The sequence below is a fragment of the Lethenteron reissneri genome, chromosome 34, assembly GCF_015708825.2.
Source record: "Lethenteron reissneri isolate LAM-NWPU_2019-01 chromosome 34, ASM1570882v1, whole genome shotgun sequence".
Classification (NCBI taxonomy): domain Eukaryota; kingdom Metazoa; phylum Chordata; class Hyperoartia; order Petromyzontiformes; family Petromyzontidae; genus Lethenteron; species Lethenteron reissneri.
In genome coordinates this window covers 6,561,402-6,578,847 of record NC_083812.1, presented here as the reverse complement: position 1 = coordinate 6,578,847, position 17,446 = coordinate 6,561,402, and the positions used below count along the sequence as shown (strand labels likewise).

Sequence of the window (17,446 nt, the reverse complement as noted above, 5' to 3'; positions counted from 1 at the left end):
TGGTTTTTTTTCCACCATGCTGGTCTGTGTGGGTTGGTGAAGGAACGGAGGAGCCACAGGCATTGGGGAATACTGTCCAGTAAAACTATGGATTTTGTTGCACAGCCCTCTTTTGATGGATTATAGCACTACTCAAATACTAGTTTACTCCAGCAACATTTATTTTGCCTGCTCTTTGCACGTCCTTACAACATTTGTATTAAACATCCCGAAATTAACTAAATTTCCTGGGGTGAAAATATTCACAATAAAGCTAGGTTGTGTCAACATGTTTATTTTAGAAAGATGGCAATGTAGCACACACTCAGAACTTCCGCACTAGTTATTTTCACTGATGTCATAGAAATGTCTATTTATCTTTGTACACATGGATGTAGGCGTTAGTTGGGTAATATGTAGTATATGCAAAGGAGCTAGCACAATGGATTGTGATCTCAGGGACCCAGCTTGGAGTTCTGTCATGCCATGAAGTCCTCAATGGATAAACCTGCATGATGTAGCCACAGGCATTTGTGTCATAATCCGTCTCTAGACGTAAAATACAATTAATGTAATATACTTAGCACATTTCACGCCTAACATTCTACTTTGTATTTTAAGCTTAGAGGATTATACATCTTGAAAATTAATGTAAACAAATCACTGTGTCAATGTATGATGGTGCAGTTATTCAAAATGTGTGACGTGTTTTTGCACTAACATACAATTGTATACTTTTGCAAATTGAGGAGTTGTGTTTTTTATGCGGAGTAATGCTGGGGGGTGGCGTCGTCCCAGATTTACCAAATACGGATTAGACAATACAAAATAGGCTCTAAAATGTTTTTTTTTCTCATGTAGAATTGTAAAGACGTGTTTTTTTGCTTGTTGAAGTAATCGATCAATGAGTCCGTTAGTAGCAGCTAAAAATAGAACCATCAGGCTCAATTAGTGTGGAATACCTATATTCACAATTTAAATTTATTTTACAATCATGGGTAATCCGTCCACGGATTGTTAAGAGTTAACTGAATAATCATAGCTTTCAATTTACATTTAATTAAGTTAACTTTAAGGCCACAGTGTCAAGCATCAGTCACGTAAACTGTCTTAAGGTGGTAAAATTCTCGTCAGTCAACTTCTACTGCTGGAAAAAAGACCTCCCCAAGTCATTCCCATCCCATAGTCTGGATGCAACTATTCATCAAGCTTCCTGCACACGAGCTAAATTTTCTCGCTTCTCTGTGGTGATCATCCTCTCTGGAGTGCCTATTCCAGTGGCTGCAGTTTCCTCGCCAGTCTCAACCTGCTGCCATAATCACTTCCAGTGACATGCCCTTACCAAGCCCACATTTCTTCACAGTTAATTTCTAACTTGCATGTGTTCTATTATTTCTGTGGTCCTCTTTCTATTCCTCGTAGTTTTTAGATGTAATAGAAAAAAAATTTACTCGTAAAAACAAAGTTTTTCACTATAAATCCTTTATATGCGTGGCGGCTAGAGTCCTCTCGTCCTCTGGCTTGAGATGGCTGCCACCTATGGGTCAGATGATTGCCTGGCAGCATTAAGCAATTGGTAATTAAATATTTAAAAAATCCTAAAAAGTGTAAAATTTTGCAATTTCTTTTTTCACGAAAATTCATTGTCACGCACAACGAGTCTGTGTGGAAAATGTCAGCTCGATTGGATCACGGGAAGTGAGTTAAAAAACGACCGAAAGATTTGCACGGTCGTAAGCGCGCAAGCAAGCGAACTTAATATAAAGGATTTAAAAATAGTGCATGTCATTGAGAGTTATATGCACATATAGAAACCTTTTTTTTTACATTGTTATGTTGTGTTTCAATATTAAGTTCAGTTTTCTACTTACCTGCCTTTGTTTTACATATTTATGATCCCAATTAACCTACTCGGATATGTATTCCTGCTGTGTTCCTCTAACAAACATCTGAATTTGTTTGGAAAATCAGTTTTGTTTTATCTGGAGCCCATATTGGTAGTCCTCCCTCCTGAGTTTTCAAACCGATTGTCGAATTCATTTCCATGCGTTGTGAAAATATGAATAACATTAATATTTAATAGTGTATGTTTTACTGTTATTTCCCCAATGCAATTTTCTGACAACATTTTCTAATGTCCCTCTTAATAACTTTGTTAAAAATATATCTCCTTGCCTGATTTGTCTTCTGATATATATTTTGTTCAGAGTGAAGCTTTTCATCTTAGTTTTTTTTCATTTGTATATTTTAAAAATGTTGGCCTTTGTTTTTTAGAGCTTGGATTATTGCATCATTTTACACCACTCCTCAAGCAACGTTTGTTCCACACATACAACCATAATTTACCAAATTATGCCCCTCTACTAAGACACATTTTTTCGGCTGATAGTGGACACAAAACTACAAACAATATAGACAAAAATCAGAAACGGCACAAACAAGGCAGTACAAATTTGACGACTAAATCAAATTTTAAATCACAATCCTAAATTGCTGGGGGGCAGTGAATTGTTACATGCTCACTGGATACCAACACACTTATCTGACTGAAATATTTGATTACATGAATTTTTAAATTATATTTACTCCCCCAAACCCTTGAGGCAAGCCATGTGACCATCAAAATGAATGACCTGACAAGTTTGTCATCCATTATGAAGTCACTATTGTCACGCAGACGCATCCAGCAGTGTTTCATGTTTAGTAAATGTTTACAAATGGATTTATCGACGTGATTATATTTCATGCTGTAAATGTTGGTATGCATCCACATTTGGTGAAAATGTTCACTATTGGTAAGTTATGCAATGCATGATTACCTAAATGTAGTCTAAATGCCTGTTGTATTTTTCTCATTGCATGGATGTATATATTTCTGTAAATTCTAACGTTTATGATCACAGCTGTTTGTAAGAAATGAAAAACCCGTGCGTATTTTTTTTCAGTTAAACCATTCACTCAGGGTTTTTCTTTTTTGAAAATATAAGCATCATGGACTAGTTAATGCAAACTGAATGACAATAATTAACACGGTGGTCACCAACACGCTCCAGACAGACGCTAGAACACAACATTTCCACAAATATAAACCTCAAACCAACAGAGATAACGGAGTTACTGACGTTTCCATTTCAGCTTCTATGTAGTCTTTTACCCATACCTTACATGGACACGCTGGAAATGTGCGCTGACCTTTTTTGCCCCGTAACAATGTTATGGGAACAGCCTGGAATTGACAACTTGATTAGAACCATAAAAATCTCTTTTAAACTTAAAAGGATCCATCAAATCCATTGTCACCTGTTGTGTGCCGCACATGGAGGCTTCAGTTGCAAGGGCATCGCAAAGCAAAGGGAATCGTTAATGTGTGGTGGTCGGACGTTGCAGCTTGGCGTCTCGTAGAGAAACAAAGGGAGCATGCCGACTCAAAAAAAAGGTCAGCTTGATGCATGAGATGAAAACGATGAGAATGAAAACGATGGCCAGGAAGGGAATTAGTGTGCCTGAAGGTAAATGGGTTAATATGAATGCAAGGAAGCGTGGAGGTAAGAGGATAAAGGTAACAGCGTAGGACACTTGAAAGGCGAATTTGACCGTATTGATTTGGCTTTTTATCGGGCAGGTTTTAATGAGCGAAGATTAGATTTGTGACAAACCATCACTCTTATTAACGTTGTTAAAAATAAGAACTGCGTTGATCCTCTCAAGTGACGCAAGTGTAATGCTTTGCTTACAATGTGAGTGTAAAGTTTATAAACATTTTAATGAGAAAATATACTCGTAAGGTAATGTGTCAACTCACTTTAACATTGCAGCTTATATGTAGCCTATTAGCCATACCTTACTTGGGCATGCTGCTGGAACTTGTCGGGTGACATGTTTATACATTTTCATTACTTTGAACATTGTGACTGGCATACTTTAAACTATATTCATTGTTATATATTCTGTTGCACATTGATGTAATCCACTTGCCACCTCTTCAAGAGTTAGGATTGCAAAACAATTACATATATATAATGTAAATTATATGACAATAAATTTAGAAAGGTGTACATTTTGGTAAATCTGAAATAGTAAAAAAATTAAGTAATATATTTAATTTAGCCATTATAAAGCAAAACACGAAACAACCAATATTCCTTTATACTATACTAACTTTACTACCCGGCTTCGTCTGTAACTTGGATTCTTGTCTTGGATTAATACACGGCTGCCGCATGCGGGTGACATTACAGATGTGATGTCACTGCTCATATCCATTATTGCGCCCCCTGCCCAAAATACAAAGTCTATTTTTATACTTTATGCATTGTGTACCGTCTGGAAGCTACCCACATGCCAAATTTCAAGTTTGTTGCATGTCGGGAAGTATGCTAAACATTTCGAACAGACACATTCACAAATTTCCCTTTTATATATATAGATCTTCATTCTCTTAAGAGATAAACACAAGTCCCTTGAGACTCGGCAGCAATGTCCAGAAGTGTACTACATCTGCTTCATAGATCTCCTGCTTTTTGTTCAACTGCTGGCTTGCTGCTTATTCTGATTTTTGATCTACTCTCCATCGACTCTGGTCGAGGAGGGTCCACCCCCATTGAGTCTTCGGCATCCAAAAGTTATAGGTATTTGTATTTTAAAAGGATATTTTACTACAAATGTTGTGTATTTTAAGATAAGCATTTACAATGTTGAGTTTTGAGCAGGTAGTCGAGTTGAATGGATTGTTTTCCCGCTGTGCTTGGACATCAAACTCACCGTGTCTAAAACCTTTGTGTTATCTTTGATCCTAAGCTTTCATTTTCTCTTCACATCTCTCAACTCTGCAGGACCTGTACCTATGCAACGTCTCCCACATAGGTCACTTTTTGACCCCCTCTCGTGCTGAGACTTTCATTCATGTTTTTGTCATGTCCCACCCTGGCTATTGCAACTCTCTCTCTCCTTTATTCCCTCGCAATTCCCTCGCAGCAGAGTTCCACCACCAGATTCGTCATTTGCACATGCATATTACCACAACTCCAATTTTCAAATCCCTTTGCTGGCTCAGTTTAACCGTTGAAGATGAAGGAGCCTTTCTGAAGTTTTATTTGACCATTGTGCTTCACATTTAAAGATTTTGATTGAATACTGTATGTAGTTTTCTATATGTATTGTGAGCATTGCTCATAGGCTTTTTACAATGCGTGTTACATGTGGGATGAAAATGAAGATGAAAGCCGCGTATGTTGATAAATACCAATGTTGCCTGTGATGGCAATCTATTATAAGCATTAGTTAACTCCTTAATGCTCTAAATGCTGTCTTGTCGTTCTCTGTTTAGCCTTCAAGGACGATTATAATCATGACCCAACATTTTAAAGGCGTTAAAACCCATGGCCTCTTTGAGTGCAACATTGCCAGCGGCTGGATAACGGATTGCGATTTCTGGAAGCCGAGATTAAATTACAGTGCACATGAGCTGTGCACTGTAGCTGAATGCCATAAAAGCAATGTGCAATCCTGTAGGCTGCTTCTATAGCTTTGCAGATTGATGAGGATGTCATGTGAACACCAATTAGAGACTGAACATGTCACAAGCACAAGATTCTCATTAGCAGTCAACCCAACCGCGAAGGACATTTTTGTGCCTCGCCTTAATCGCTTTTTAGGTTCAACTGCTACAATCTATCTCATCTTGCTAAACTGTAGAAAGATGTTGTATGACTAATACGATCTGTGCTGACGATATATCTTAAACTAAGCTTTCAACAGCTGCTTTCCTGCAATCACTTACAATCCTTAATTTTGCTTGTATATTCAATATCACAGGAAAGTCAGAGTATTAATAAAATGGAACACGGGAAATGCATTCATTTTTGCGTATGCTTTCATTTGATTTACACCTTTAGGCATAGGGGCTCCCCTCCTTATCCCCCTCCCCCTTAGCAATCTTACAAGCATTGGACCCTTGTTCTTGGTTAGACACCCTGAGGTGTGGGCCAGTAAGAAAGCAAGACCACAGGTTCCTGAGTATTTGGCTACTATAAGTTTCCACGTGATAAGCCGCTTTGTTGAGCTATCATTTGTGGCCAGGTCGCGTCTGAAAAAGCGCTATATAGCTCAGTGTGCCTTACCCGTTAGAATAAAAATGTTTAGTTTAATGTTCGGAGACCACTGGGAATTCCAGGTCTTACTGTCCGGTCTATGGACCTCCCCAAGGGTCTTCACAAATATTGTAATAGTAATAGTTGCCCACCTAACAGCCAGAGACAACCATGTGTATCCTTACCTAGATTACCTACTGATACGGACGGACTCAGAGAACGCACTAGTAAAGTGTCTCCGAGGTGGTGCGAGTACGCCAGGAGCACGGCTTTGTGTTAAACGGCCAGAAACCTTGTCCCTTCTCAGAAGCGAGGCAGCATTGCTGGCATCAGGAAAAGGGAGGCTAAGCAAGCAGATGCCGGGTAATCCTAGGCCACATGGCTGCAATAGCTGAGTTAAACTGAGCTAGGTTACACATGCGGGCATTTCAGTGCTGCCTGTTAGACAACTGGGGGGTGGGGGGGGCCTTACGAGGGGAAATGTTTCAATGGGTTCTGTTGTCCGGACGAGCCGGAACGGGATCTCCAGTGGTGGTTGAATTTGACCCAGCTGGATAGTGGGGTCCCTCCTAAGATTCTTCTGGGAACAGATTGTACTGGAGACAGATGCCAGCCTATGGGGCTGTCGAGCGTGCTGCCAGAGGCAAACCCTACAAGGACAGTGGTGCCGAGCAGAAGAATGGGAGAGCATAAATCTCCTTGAACTCAGGGCCATTGGGCTGGCACTTGAGCGGCTCACGGGCCTAGTGTTCGGGAAAGATTATAATCCACTTGACAACATCAAAGCATTCGCCATCGTAAACAGACAGGGATCGACAAGATTCAATAAGTTGATACAGTAGGTTTTACACTCTTACTATCCTGGGTACAAAATAACCAGATGAGGCTATTGGCAAGCCATTTGGTTGGAATCGACAACCAGACAGTGGACTGGCTGGGCCGGGAAAGGCTCGATCCCAGCGATTGGGCTCTGCATCCCTTGGAGATTCAGGAGGCTGGAGTTGGATTGGTTCTCCTCCGGGGTGGGGGGGGGGGGGGAAATACCAAGCTGAAGTTGTTCGCGTCCAAATACCGGCAGCAAGGTGCCCGAGTGACCAATGACCTATCGGGCAATTGGGCCGGCGGCCTCGGTTACCTACTCCCCCCCCCTATTTCCCCTTGATTCCCAAGGTTCTATAAATGATCAGCAGTGAGGGAGCGCTCGGAAGTGCTCATCATCCCCAATTGGCCCCCGGAGGTCGTGTTTCTCAGACTTTTTGGCGTTGCTCCAGAGCGAAGCCCCTGGTGTAACTCCCAATAAGACCAGCTGTTGAAAGGGCAAGGTTCACATCTTAGAGCTGGGCATAGAGATCCCAGGACCTGCTGTATTTGAAACTTTTAAAGCTACATTGGTTTAATGTTTTCTTTTTATCTCTAAACAAACAACACTTATAAATGCTTTCTTGGACCTTTTCAACATCAGTAAATGGGTTGGAAAATTAGACTTTAATACATTTTTGTATAGTAGCGAGTCCCAGGTCATCAAACTTGCAATAATTGGGAATCGTATATGAAACTAAGAAGGCAACACTGTTTTCTGTACCCACCATCAATGCTTGAACCCAGAACCACTGAGGTTAAAGCACTTTTCAAATCATTATCTCCAAAGCATGCAGCCATCCTATTTTGATTGCATTTTTAATTTTGTAACTATATTCACAAGGTCACATGCTGTAAAAATGAGTTACTTGGGGTTTTCCTAGAGGGGAATGTTGTACCTGTGCAATACATTGCAATTAATTGTTGATCGTTTCACATGAATATCCCATTAATTCTATTAGGCTTGCCAGACTAAATAAAATCTGGTTGACCCCATGTTTGTCCCACACTGTGGAATTTAATCTGAGCATGTAAATAGGAGTGCACATAATTCACGTGCCGTTGTCTAATTAAGCAAGGAGTAATGCGTACAATTTCAAAGTGTCCAGCGGTATAATTTTCATTGGCACTGTACCTGGACATAAGTAACTTCATACTTTGCATTTTTATGACGTGTATTCGAGTTTAAGTTTTGTATTAACTTTAGCTGTGCTTTTGTTCCAGTGTGTGGAGACATTCACGGTCAGTTCTTTGACCTGATGAAGCTGTTTGAGGTTGGTGGTTCGCCTGCCAACACACGCTATCTCTTCCTGGGAGACTATGTCGACAGAGGATATTTTAGCATAGAGGTGAGTTTACTAATTTATTTATTTTAAATCTGTAGTAATATGAGTTACCTGATTAAAGCTTGACCGACGGTATATTGCTGATAATTTACAAATCCGTTTGCATGAAACTCAGAAATGTCAACTTCTGCAATTACAAACTATGAAAATTGTGGTAAATTCATCCGTGGTGGTTTTGTGACATAAGCTTAAATATCCACACTGTGGGAGACTAAATTTCGATTTAAAGCTTTCGTGACTGCAGGGATTCATCTTCTTGGTTCTTTCGGTAAAGTCATGTAGAAGGGAAATAATAAAACAATAAAAATTAAACACAATAAAATTATGTTTTATATAGTGAGAAGTGTATTTTATTATGTTTTATTTTTATTGTTTTATTATTTCCCTTCTACGTGACTTTACCGAAAGAACCAAGCAGATGTGGGAGACTAGTTCAGTCTGTGAACCTGGACACCAACTTCTCACATGCTTTTAAAGCAGTTAATAGCAATCGAAGGCTTGGGTATTCTAACTATCACTCTCATGGAAATTGTCATTCTGTAATACCTTAATAAAGATAAATAGATGTACCAATATAGGATTTTAACAAGGCAGATGATCAGGCTGGTGGTGCACAATGTTTATACAGCTAATTTAACCTTTTTTGGCTCCCACAAATCTTGGTTGCTGCCACCGAAACTTAAGGAAGTTGTATAGATGTTTGTTATGAATCCCATTTCATGTATATTAATGAATGTGTAGGCAGTGGCTTGCATGCTCCTACATCGGTCTCAAGCTCTGCTTCATAGGCATGAGTAGGCACACACGTGTATGAATATTAATTTAGCTGACAGGTGGAGTTTGACAGTTTATGGTGCTGTCCCTGCCCATGAACCCATTCTCCATCCCTTTCAACCTTCTCTTCAATAAATAAATTCATAGCTTGTGTCTCATTGAAGATGTAACATGATTTACTCGCCACAACTATCCTCATACCTACAAAAGTTAAGCATATTGAATTTCCAATTTCCACTAAAAAGTGCCAAACTTTTTTTAAAACTATGATTACTACATTGCTGCATACTATCATGATTGTGTAGCATATTGAAATGTACATGTAACTAGAAAAAATAAACTAACATGGTAAAGCAAGCATATTTAGTCATTTTAGCTCCATCTTAAAACCTTGTTCCTAATCTCAGAAATCTATAACAGTGATAATATAATCAACAATGGGTTGATGGAAACAATGGAATTTGCTGATGGACTGTCAGTCGCTCAAATGTTTTTTTTATATTGACATCTAATATTGTTGGATTTTTCAAAGTGGATTATTCATGCTCTAGTCTGTTAATTGTGTTTTAAGATATGGCATGATTTTTATGAGTTTAAAATTTCATCAAAAGTGTTTTTCCACTGCAAGTTGCAAATTTTTTTTTTTAATATCATTTACTTTTCAATAGGAAGGGTCCTTAGAGTCAAATGAATTCACTTTGCAACAAAACTTTCTTGACTTTCATAATTCGAGCTCTCTCAGTAATGTTCCCAGCTGTCATAAATGCTTCAACTGCTAGCTTTGTAATATTCCTTTGGAAGTCAAAATGAAGTCACCATCATTTCTCGTGGTTTCAGACACAAGAAATGCATCGTGACCTCAGGCAAATTGTTTCACCTAACCCACTGGTGATTTCATAAGGAAAGGCCTGTGGAAGCACTTTTCTGTACATTTAAGAGCCACCATTACAAATTAGTGTACTCTTAGAGTGAGATGCATGTCTGTAAAGATGCACACAAGGACAGCACTGAGTAAGGAGAACAAAATTCACTCACTGAAGATTTTCAGCGATTTAGTGTACATCACTTGCAGTCAAACAGGTCCTCTTTATTGGTATGTGTAAATGTTGTGACTCATTGGCACTTGGCAAGACAATTTTTAGGGATTCATTTTTGAATAGTTGCTTGATCGATTAATTAAGTCCTGAATACATTTGTTTGAGTGAATTACCACTTGAGGCAGCTATTGATATCAACAGGTAATTCAGGCATTTTATTTATACAGAATTTCTCACATTTTGAACATTTAACATGGCACAGACTATGCCACAATCTATGGCACAATGAGACATGCTGTGTTGCCATGGGCGACATGCATTGTAACCTGAGCCTCTGCCATAAGATGGGTTTGTGCAACCATGAATAATACTTATAACACTTATAATCCACACACGGCAACACTTAGCTTAATCGAAGTAAAAAGCACCGCCACCTCATTTCCTATTTTAATCTCTTGTGACAGTTTATCGCACTGCCCTGCAGGAACAAACCAACCACAACCACAGCTCTCCATTAATCATCCAACGACTATCAATCGCTGTTACGTGCATTTGGAAGGACTAGATAGGGAAACCTCGCCATCGTTAAATGTTGCACAATGTTATTTAATTGGATTGGCCGTCTTCCTAGGGTTACAGATCCTTCTACATCAGAGGGTGAAAGGTCACTGCACATAAACATCCACTAATATTCTGTCCTTTGATATAGAATGACGTGCCCTAATGAAAATTACATGATATTTTTTCAAATATTGTTTTATCTATATAATTGGATGGTTCCTGAAGGGAAGGGCTCTTCTTTCAGTCAGTAGCCAACTTAGGTTGAAACAGATTAGGCCTTCAGTCTCAATATTTTGCTTCTCCAACACGAATGTGTTGTACGCATTGGTCACCGATGTCACATTTTTATCACTCTTATCTGACTGGTATTAGCTTTGTGTCATATTTTCAAACAAAATATTGGAAAGTTACTTTCTTGCATTGCTACGTGGTCCTTATATCTTTCTTGTGTCATTGAATATATCATGCACAGAAACACACTTCGTTAGAAAAATTATAACTTCAATGAGGGTCCTGAATAGAATATACATAAAAAAATATTTTAACCAAATGCATACGTAAACAAATACCCTTTTCCATATTTGTTTTAAACAAATTAGTTGCTTATAAGTTTGGACTATACTAGCTGCATGCTAATCTCAACCATTGATTATCTTAAAGCCATGGTACTCCCAGCAGGGCAATATAGCTCTAGAGTAATGTGTTGGAAAGAAGACTAATTGGATCAATTAGGCGCAGCAACAATAAAGCAGCTAACAATCCATCATGCCCATCATCACAGGGCTTAGGGCCAAGGAATTGTCATCAAGATTTGCTATTAAAGTAGAATTGGTTTCCAAGAAACTGTGTAAATGCTTTGAAGTGAATATCTGTTACTTTTCGTCCATGGTGGATTGTGTTTGGTTGTGCTGTACAAGTTGTCATACTCTGTGTGCTGCACAGTATAGTGCTCAGAATTGGCGCTGACAGTGTCCTGCAAAGACAATACCACATAGATGTGCAAACAAAGTTGAAGTACTGTGGACTGTTGTTTTGTGATCCTAAAGCAACCTACGCTGTGGTATAAATTATTTACCTTCGATTCCTTTAGTGCACAACATGTTGAAATTTGTCTTCTTGGTTCTTTCGGTAAAGTCTTTCGGTAAAGTTACGTGACTTTACCGAAAGAACCAAAAAGATGAATCCCTGCAGTCACGAAAGCTTTAAATCGAAATGTTGAAATTTGGTCACATTGACAATTTACCAACTCAAATTCCATTAGTTTTATTTCGCTTGAAAAAAACCCAAGGTAATAATCAATTAAGATTGCTCTACTTTTTTCTTTGAATTTCATAACATAAAAAAATGTGACTTGAGACATTTAAATACGAGCAAAGAACATGATTATTGTTTTTACTTTATAAATCGCACTTAAGTCCAAACTAAGTCTTTACTGCTGCATTCTGTAATGTAATTTCTCTCAGTAGGTTACCTAATACATTCAGAGCCTCAGTACACACATCACCGCATTGTGCGAAGAGAGTTAAAATGGAGTTGCAGATACTAAACAAATAGAAAAGGTTACTGAAATTGTTACTGTTTAAATAACTAAAGTGCTACATAATTAAGACCATTTTATGTGTCTGTACTTGTGGATTATACGCAAATATGTATTTAATAAAGTAATTAATAAAAATCTAAAATTATGGCAGGGTGTTTTCTATTGTTTGACACTAGCCGTATATTTATGAATTAATGAAGTTTGATTCTTGGACCTACGCTCAATTCTCCAATGCCTTGATGTTTAATGGCATAATTCTACATCTTTGGTTATTTATCAAGCACAATTTGAGTGGCATATAGCCACATTTAATCACACTTTTTAGTCGTGTATACTGTTTCTCAGTTTAACTTTCAACAGTCACCTAAAATGGACAAAAACATTTGCAATGTATATGCAGTTACAACGCCTCCCTAATTATGCATTAATTAAAGGTGGCTCGTGCTTATTTACTGCACCACTTAATAGGGGATGATCTATAACACTGGTCATCAAAAAAAACATTTTTTTCTGGCCTTGACTTTTGCAGCTGTTTTAGACTAATTTCAGGGTGCTGATTCCAAATCTGATCTCAGATTTGCTCTATCACATCATTTTTATGTTATCGGCATACCCCATTTTCATTGATTTTACCCGAAATTAACTCTCACTTATGATTGCAAGTTGTTGCGAGTCAGTGACTGCTTTAGTGTTAAAATATGGTGCTGTATTTTTAGGATAGTGTGTTTATAATATCATTTTATGTAGATTGAAAATGCAATATTTGATATCTCAAAAACCTGATGTGATAGACAAAAACTGATGCCAGATTTGGAATCAGCACCCCAAAATTACATTAAAACCGTTGGAATACCTTATGCCAGAAAAAGTGTGACCAGTGTTATTTTAAATGACTGGTTATCAACACCCAGAGGTCACCATTTAAGCTAAATGTATTATACATGTTTTGCCTCAGTATTTATTGCTGTTGGATTCACATTTCATATTTATTGGCATAGACCTGACTATATTTATGCTAAATGTCATCCTTTTGCTCATTCCCATACATATTTAGAATGTATTTAATTCACGACTTGTCAATATATTAGATATCCCAATCTTGTTCAAGCACCCACATGAAGCTCCGTCTTATTTAAATCTAATGTCAAACATATTTAAACGAAAAAGCTCCCAGGCAATTACTTGGTCACTATCCCTTTGTAGGCTTCAAACATGACACGGTGGTATTACACTTATCGCCATAGCTCTTGCCAAAGGGGGTATCCGCATTCCACCTACAGTAGGATCTGCATCTCTCAAACGACAGAGAGCTCTGCACACACTTGATGTGGCCAGAGTTCTACTTCTATCTTCAAAGAACCACCAGTTGGCATAATTCTAGGCAGCTGTTTCTGCTGTATAGTTGTGTAGTCAGGTCGTGAGGGTCAACACTGCCTTTAAAGCGTTAATTTTAGTCTCTCAGAGATGTAAACTGCCTCACCTGGTATACAGGAGGTGGTGGGTTCAATCAGTGACGTGCGGTGAGATCAATGGCTGGGGAGGCACTGGCGAGTGTGAGAGCCAGATTCACACACTGAGGGGGGCGTGGCCTCGTCGAGGGGGGCGTGTCTGACACGTCCCCCTCAGTGAGGCAGATGTGATGGCTGCCTCCCCTGGTGCTTTTTCATTGCAGTTTCATGACAAGACCAGCAAGCCTAAATATCTTTATACACATACGTGAAATAAGTTACCTGGAATATGGAAGGCGAGGACATGAAATGAAGGGGTCTACAAACATTACATTGGTGAAATGCGGAGATAGCAACAGGCACGCGCTTATTGCCCGCGCTCCACCAGTTAGTGAGGGGTTGCGCAATCAGAGGGGGGAGGCTGAGCTCATCGCTGCCTCACCTTGTCATCTTCCTGTATTTTCAGCCGAGCTCCACAAATTTGGCGATTTTGACTATAAAAATTATTGTAATCGTACAGAAATGATATTTATAACACAGATCAGTGGAAAAATCTTTATATTTATTTGATTTGATTATTCTTTTTTTTTTCGTAACACCTATTTTCATTGGAGTATGACAGGTGAAGCTTTGCCTCCCCTGACCGCACGTCCCTGGGTTAAATCCCAACCCCGACGCTTGTTTATTTGGAGTTGGTACGTTCTCCCTGTGGTCACGTGGATTTTTCTATCTGGGTCCTCCATTTTTTACCTCCACATTTAGAATCAACATGCATTTAGAGTATTTGGCTGCTATCAATTTCCATATGATAAGTCATTTTCTTGGGCTATCATTGGTGATCAGGTCGTGTCTGCAAAGGAGCTAAAACGCTCAGTGGGCCTTACCTAGTAAAATAAAAAATAGTTTATTTTAGACTGCATTATCCAATGCATAGAAGTCCCTCTTCAAAATATTATGACACATTCCAAACAGGGTAGTGGCAGCCTCCTTGGCAAGGGCTTCCAACGTGCGGTTTGAGACCAAGTATTCTCATACATTTGTGAGATGTTATTTCTATACCCTGTCTTGGCAGGATGCCTCCTTGGGAGGGCAGTTGTGTCCGCAGCTGTCCCTATTCCGTGTTGTTATCGGTGATATATTTCCAAATGTACATAGTAAGGTTCTTGGACGGTGTCATTAACGTAGAAAAAATAGGTTTTGTACCTCCGTAAAAACTTGTTATTCGAGTCCATGCCCCTTCCACTTGACACCCACCCATCCATCCCTGTGACGGGAATTTAAATTTAAGGCGATTTTTTTCAAGGTTTCCTTGTTCAAATGTTTTTCAAGGGATATGCGTTATTTTAGTTCATGTCCATGTCATGTGTTTTTTTTCAACTCTTTTTTTGGAAAAATTGGCACCATTGCATTTGAGTTTCAGACATTCCCTTTTACTTTCCCCCTTCAGATTCCATTTTTGTTCTCGGGGGAGGAGCATTATTATTTCATGATTGTTTTTTCTTTGCTGAAATCTTGCTCCGCTAATGAGCAGTCTGGGATTGTGGTTAGAGAGTGGGGGGGGGGGTATACCAGGTTGCAGGGGCAACATTTGGTGCCTGCCTCAAAAGCCTACTCTGCAAACGTTCTCATAGCCCTGTGGGATTATGCTAATGTGCATAATAAGTAGCCTCCTGTGGTGACAATGACTCAAATCAGATTTTTTTTTTTACGGAGGTACAAAACTTAATTTAAATCTCCATTCACTTGATAAGAACAGCTTTTGTCGTCACAGTTTGAGTGCTGACATTGGTGTGTTGTTTTGCTTTGTGTTCAGTGCGTCTTGTACCTCTGGGCCCTGAAGATTCTATACCCCACCACCTTGTTCCTGTTAAGAGGAAATCACGAATGCCGACACCTGACGGAGTACTTCACTTTCAAACAGGAGTGTAAGCGTACAAACATCCAGGTTACATGAGTCATCAATGTTAAAATATGTTCTAGAGGAAAATGGTAGTTTAAATAATTATACATTCTGTATTTGTATGTAAATATAGTATATCTTACTTTAAATATAAACTATATATTTCATGTGCAGAAAACACTTCATTTTGTCAGTGGCTATATGCATGCTTGTGTTTGTTTAGTGTGTCTGAGCACGTTTTTCATTGTCCTCAGAATTTAATTTTCCTAATACATTATAAAAAGTAGCCTATGTTAATGCCATACAATTAACTGTAATGTTTCATTTAAGGGCCCATAAATATATATGCAGCAATAATGAAAGTATTTGGTTATAACAGCACTTGAAGCAATTTGTTAGTATGCTATAATTAGAACTATATCAAAGTATTGCATATTGTTTGTACTTGACATTGTGTGTTTGCAAAAGACGTTGCCTCATTATCCATGCAACTGCATGGACAGGTTTCGTAACTGATGTGTGTGTCCCCTGTTCAGGCAAGATTAAATACACAGAGACCGTGTATGATGCCTGCATGGACGCCTTCGACTGCCTCCCCCTAGCAGCGCTCATGAACCAGCAGTTCCTGTGTGTGCATGGAGGCCTCTCTCCAGAAGTACACAACCTGGAAGATATCAGGAAGGTATATTTCCTGCTTTCTGTGTTTTTTGGCGGTTTTGAAGTAGTGAACCCCCTTTAAGTGCCAATACCAAGTTTATGTTAACACAAGCTTTCAAGTGTGACCTCGGCATGGAATTTATGGTATTTTTTTTACAATGGTGTGTGCCACTTTAACATGCATGCACTGATATTTACAGTCTGACAAGACATACTGCCGAGGGTTTATGTTTGCTGAAGATGCATCAAAAGTTCATTTTTAATAGGTTACGACTTGTTGAACATTTTGTTTTGTTTTTCATCAAATAAATGTATAGTTTGTTTGTAAGGAAATGTACAGCTTCCTTGATGTGATGAACATAAACCGTTTCAATCTCTTGTGTATTGGTGCAGAATGGATCTAGCAATTTTCTCTAGTTTGTTCTGTATAATGTGAATCATTAGATATACCCTTTCCTTCCCAATTAGCTCACATTTTAATTTATTTAGAACACGTAATTTCTCTTTACTCGACTGGGTGGAGTAATCTACAGCCTTAAAATAGTTTCACCTGTTGTGTGGCTACTTGTAAAAGCAAGTGCTAGCTCCTTTATCTAATCTGGGTAACATTGAGGTTAATCGCAGGATTTGCAGGGTTATCACAAGTGCAGTATACATCTTGACAGTTCAGAGTTTGCCAGTTACAAACCCAATCCCGTGGTAGACACAGTTACACTAAGCACGTCTGTCTGTCCTCTGGGAAACCTGTCATCTCCATTTACAGACACTGGAGAAGACCATTTATAGAGTAGGATACTGTGTGCTATATTCTAACAAAGTTAAGCTTCCACAATCATTCCTTGGAGGGTAGGAGGAGAGTGTAGCTAAGTAACTGGTTATGTTTTAACCTGCACAATATATAAACTGCAAGTTTGGAGTTGGCAATAAATCTGGGATATGCAAGACACATGCCATGACCCTCAAACCACCTCACCATATGTAGAAAGCTTCTTATTATAAACAAGGATGGTACAACTAAATTTCACTGTGTACAAGTTATACATTTTTTCTTTGTAAATAAATATTGGAACCTCTACGTCATTGGCCTATTTCTCTAGGGTAGTAGGTCAAATGTAAAATGTAAGTCCGGATTACTATGTTTTGTGCTGTATATTATAGCATGTTAAGTGTTTTCGATTTGCTCGTGTTTATAAATCGATTTGGATTGGAAGCATTATACATACATTTAAAGGTCACCCGCTATATGAATCCAAAGGT

General features: G+C 38.7%; 1 protein-coding gene across 8 annotated transcripts in view; it reads left to right on the top strand.

Moving 5' to 3' along the window:
- LOC133350615 (serine/threonine-protein phosphatase 2B catalytic subunit beta isoform-like) overlaps window positions 1-17,446 on the top strand; it is a 58,962-nt gene that overhangs the window by 15,555 nt on the left and 25,961 nt on the right. For all 8 annotated transcript variants that reach the window (XM_061565151.1, XM_061565150.1, XM_061565148.1 and 5 more), the window contains exons 3-5: window positions 8,151-8,275; window positions 15,446-15,557; window positions 16,069-16,214. In XM_061565151.1, the coding sequence (XP_061421135.1) occupies window positions 8,151-8,275; window positions 15,446-15,557; window positions 16,069-16,214 (383 nt within the window). The remainder of the gene's footprint in view (window positions 1-8,150; window positions 8,276-15,445; window positions 15,558-16,068; window positions 16,215-17,446) is intronic.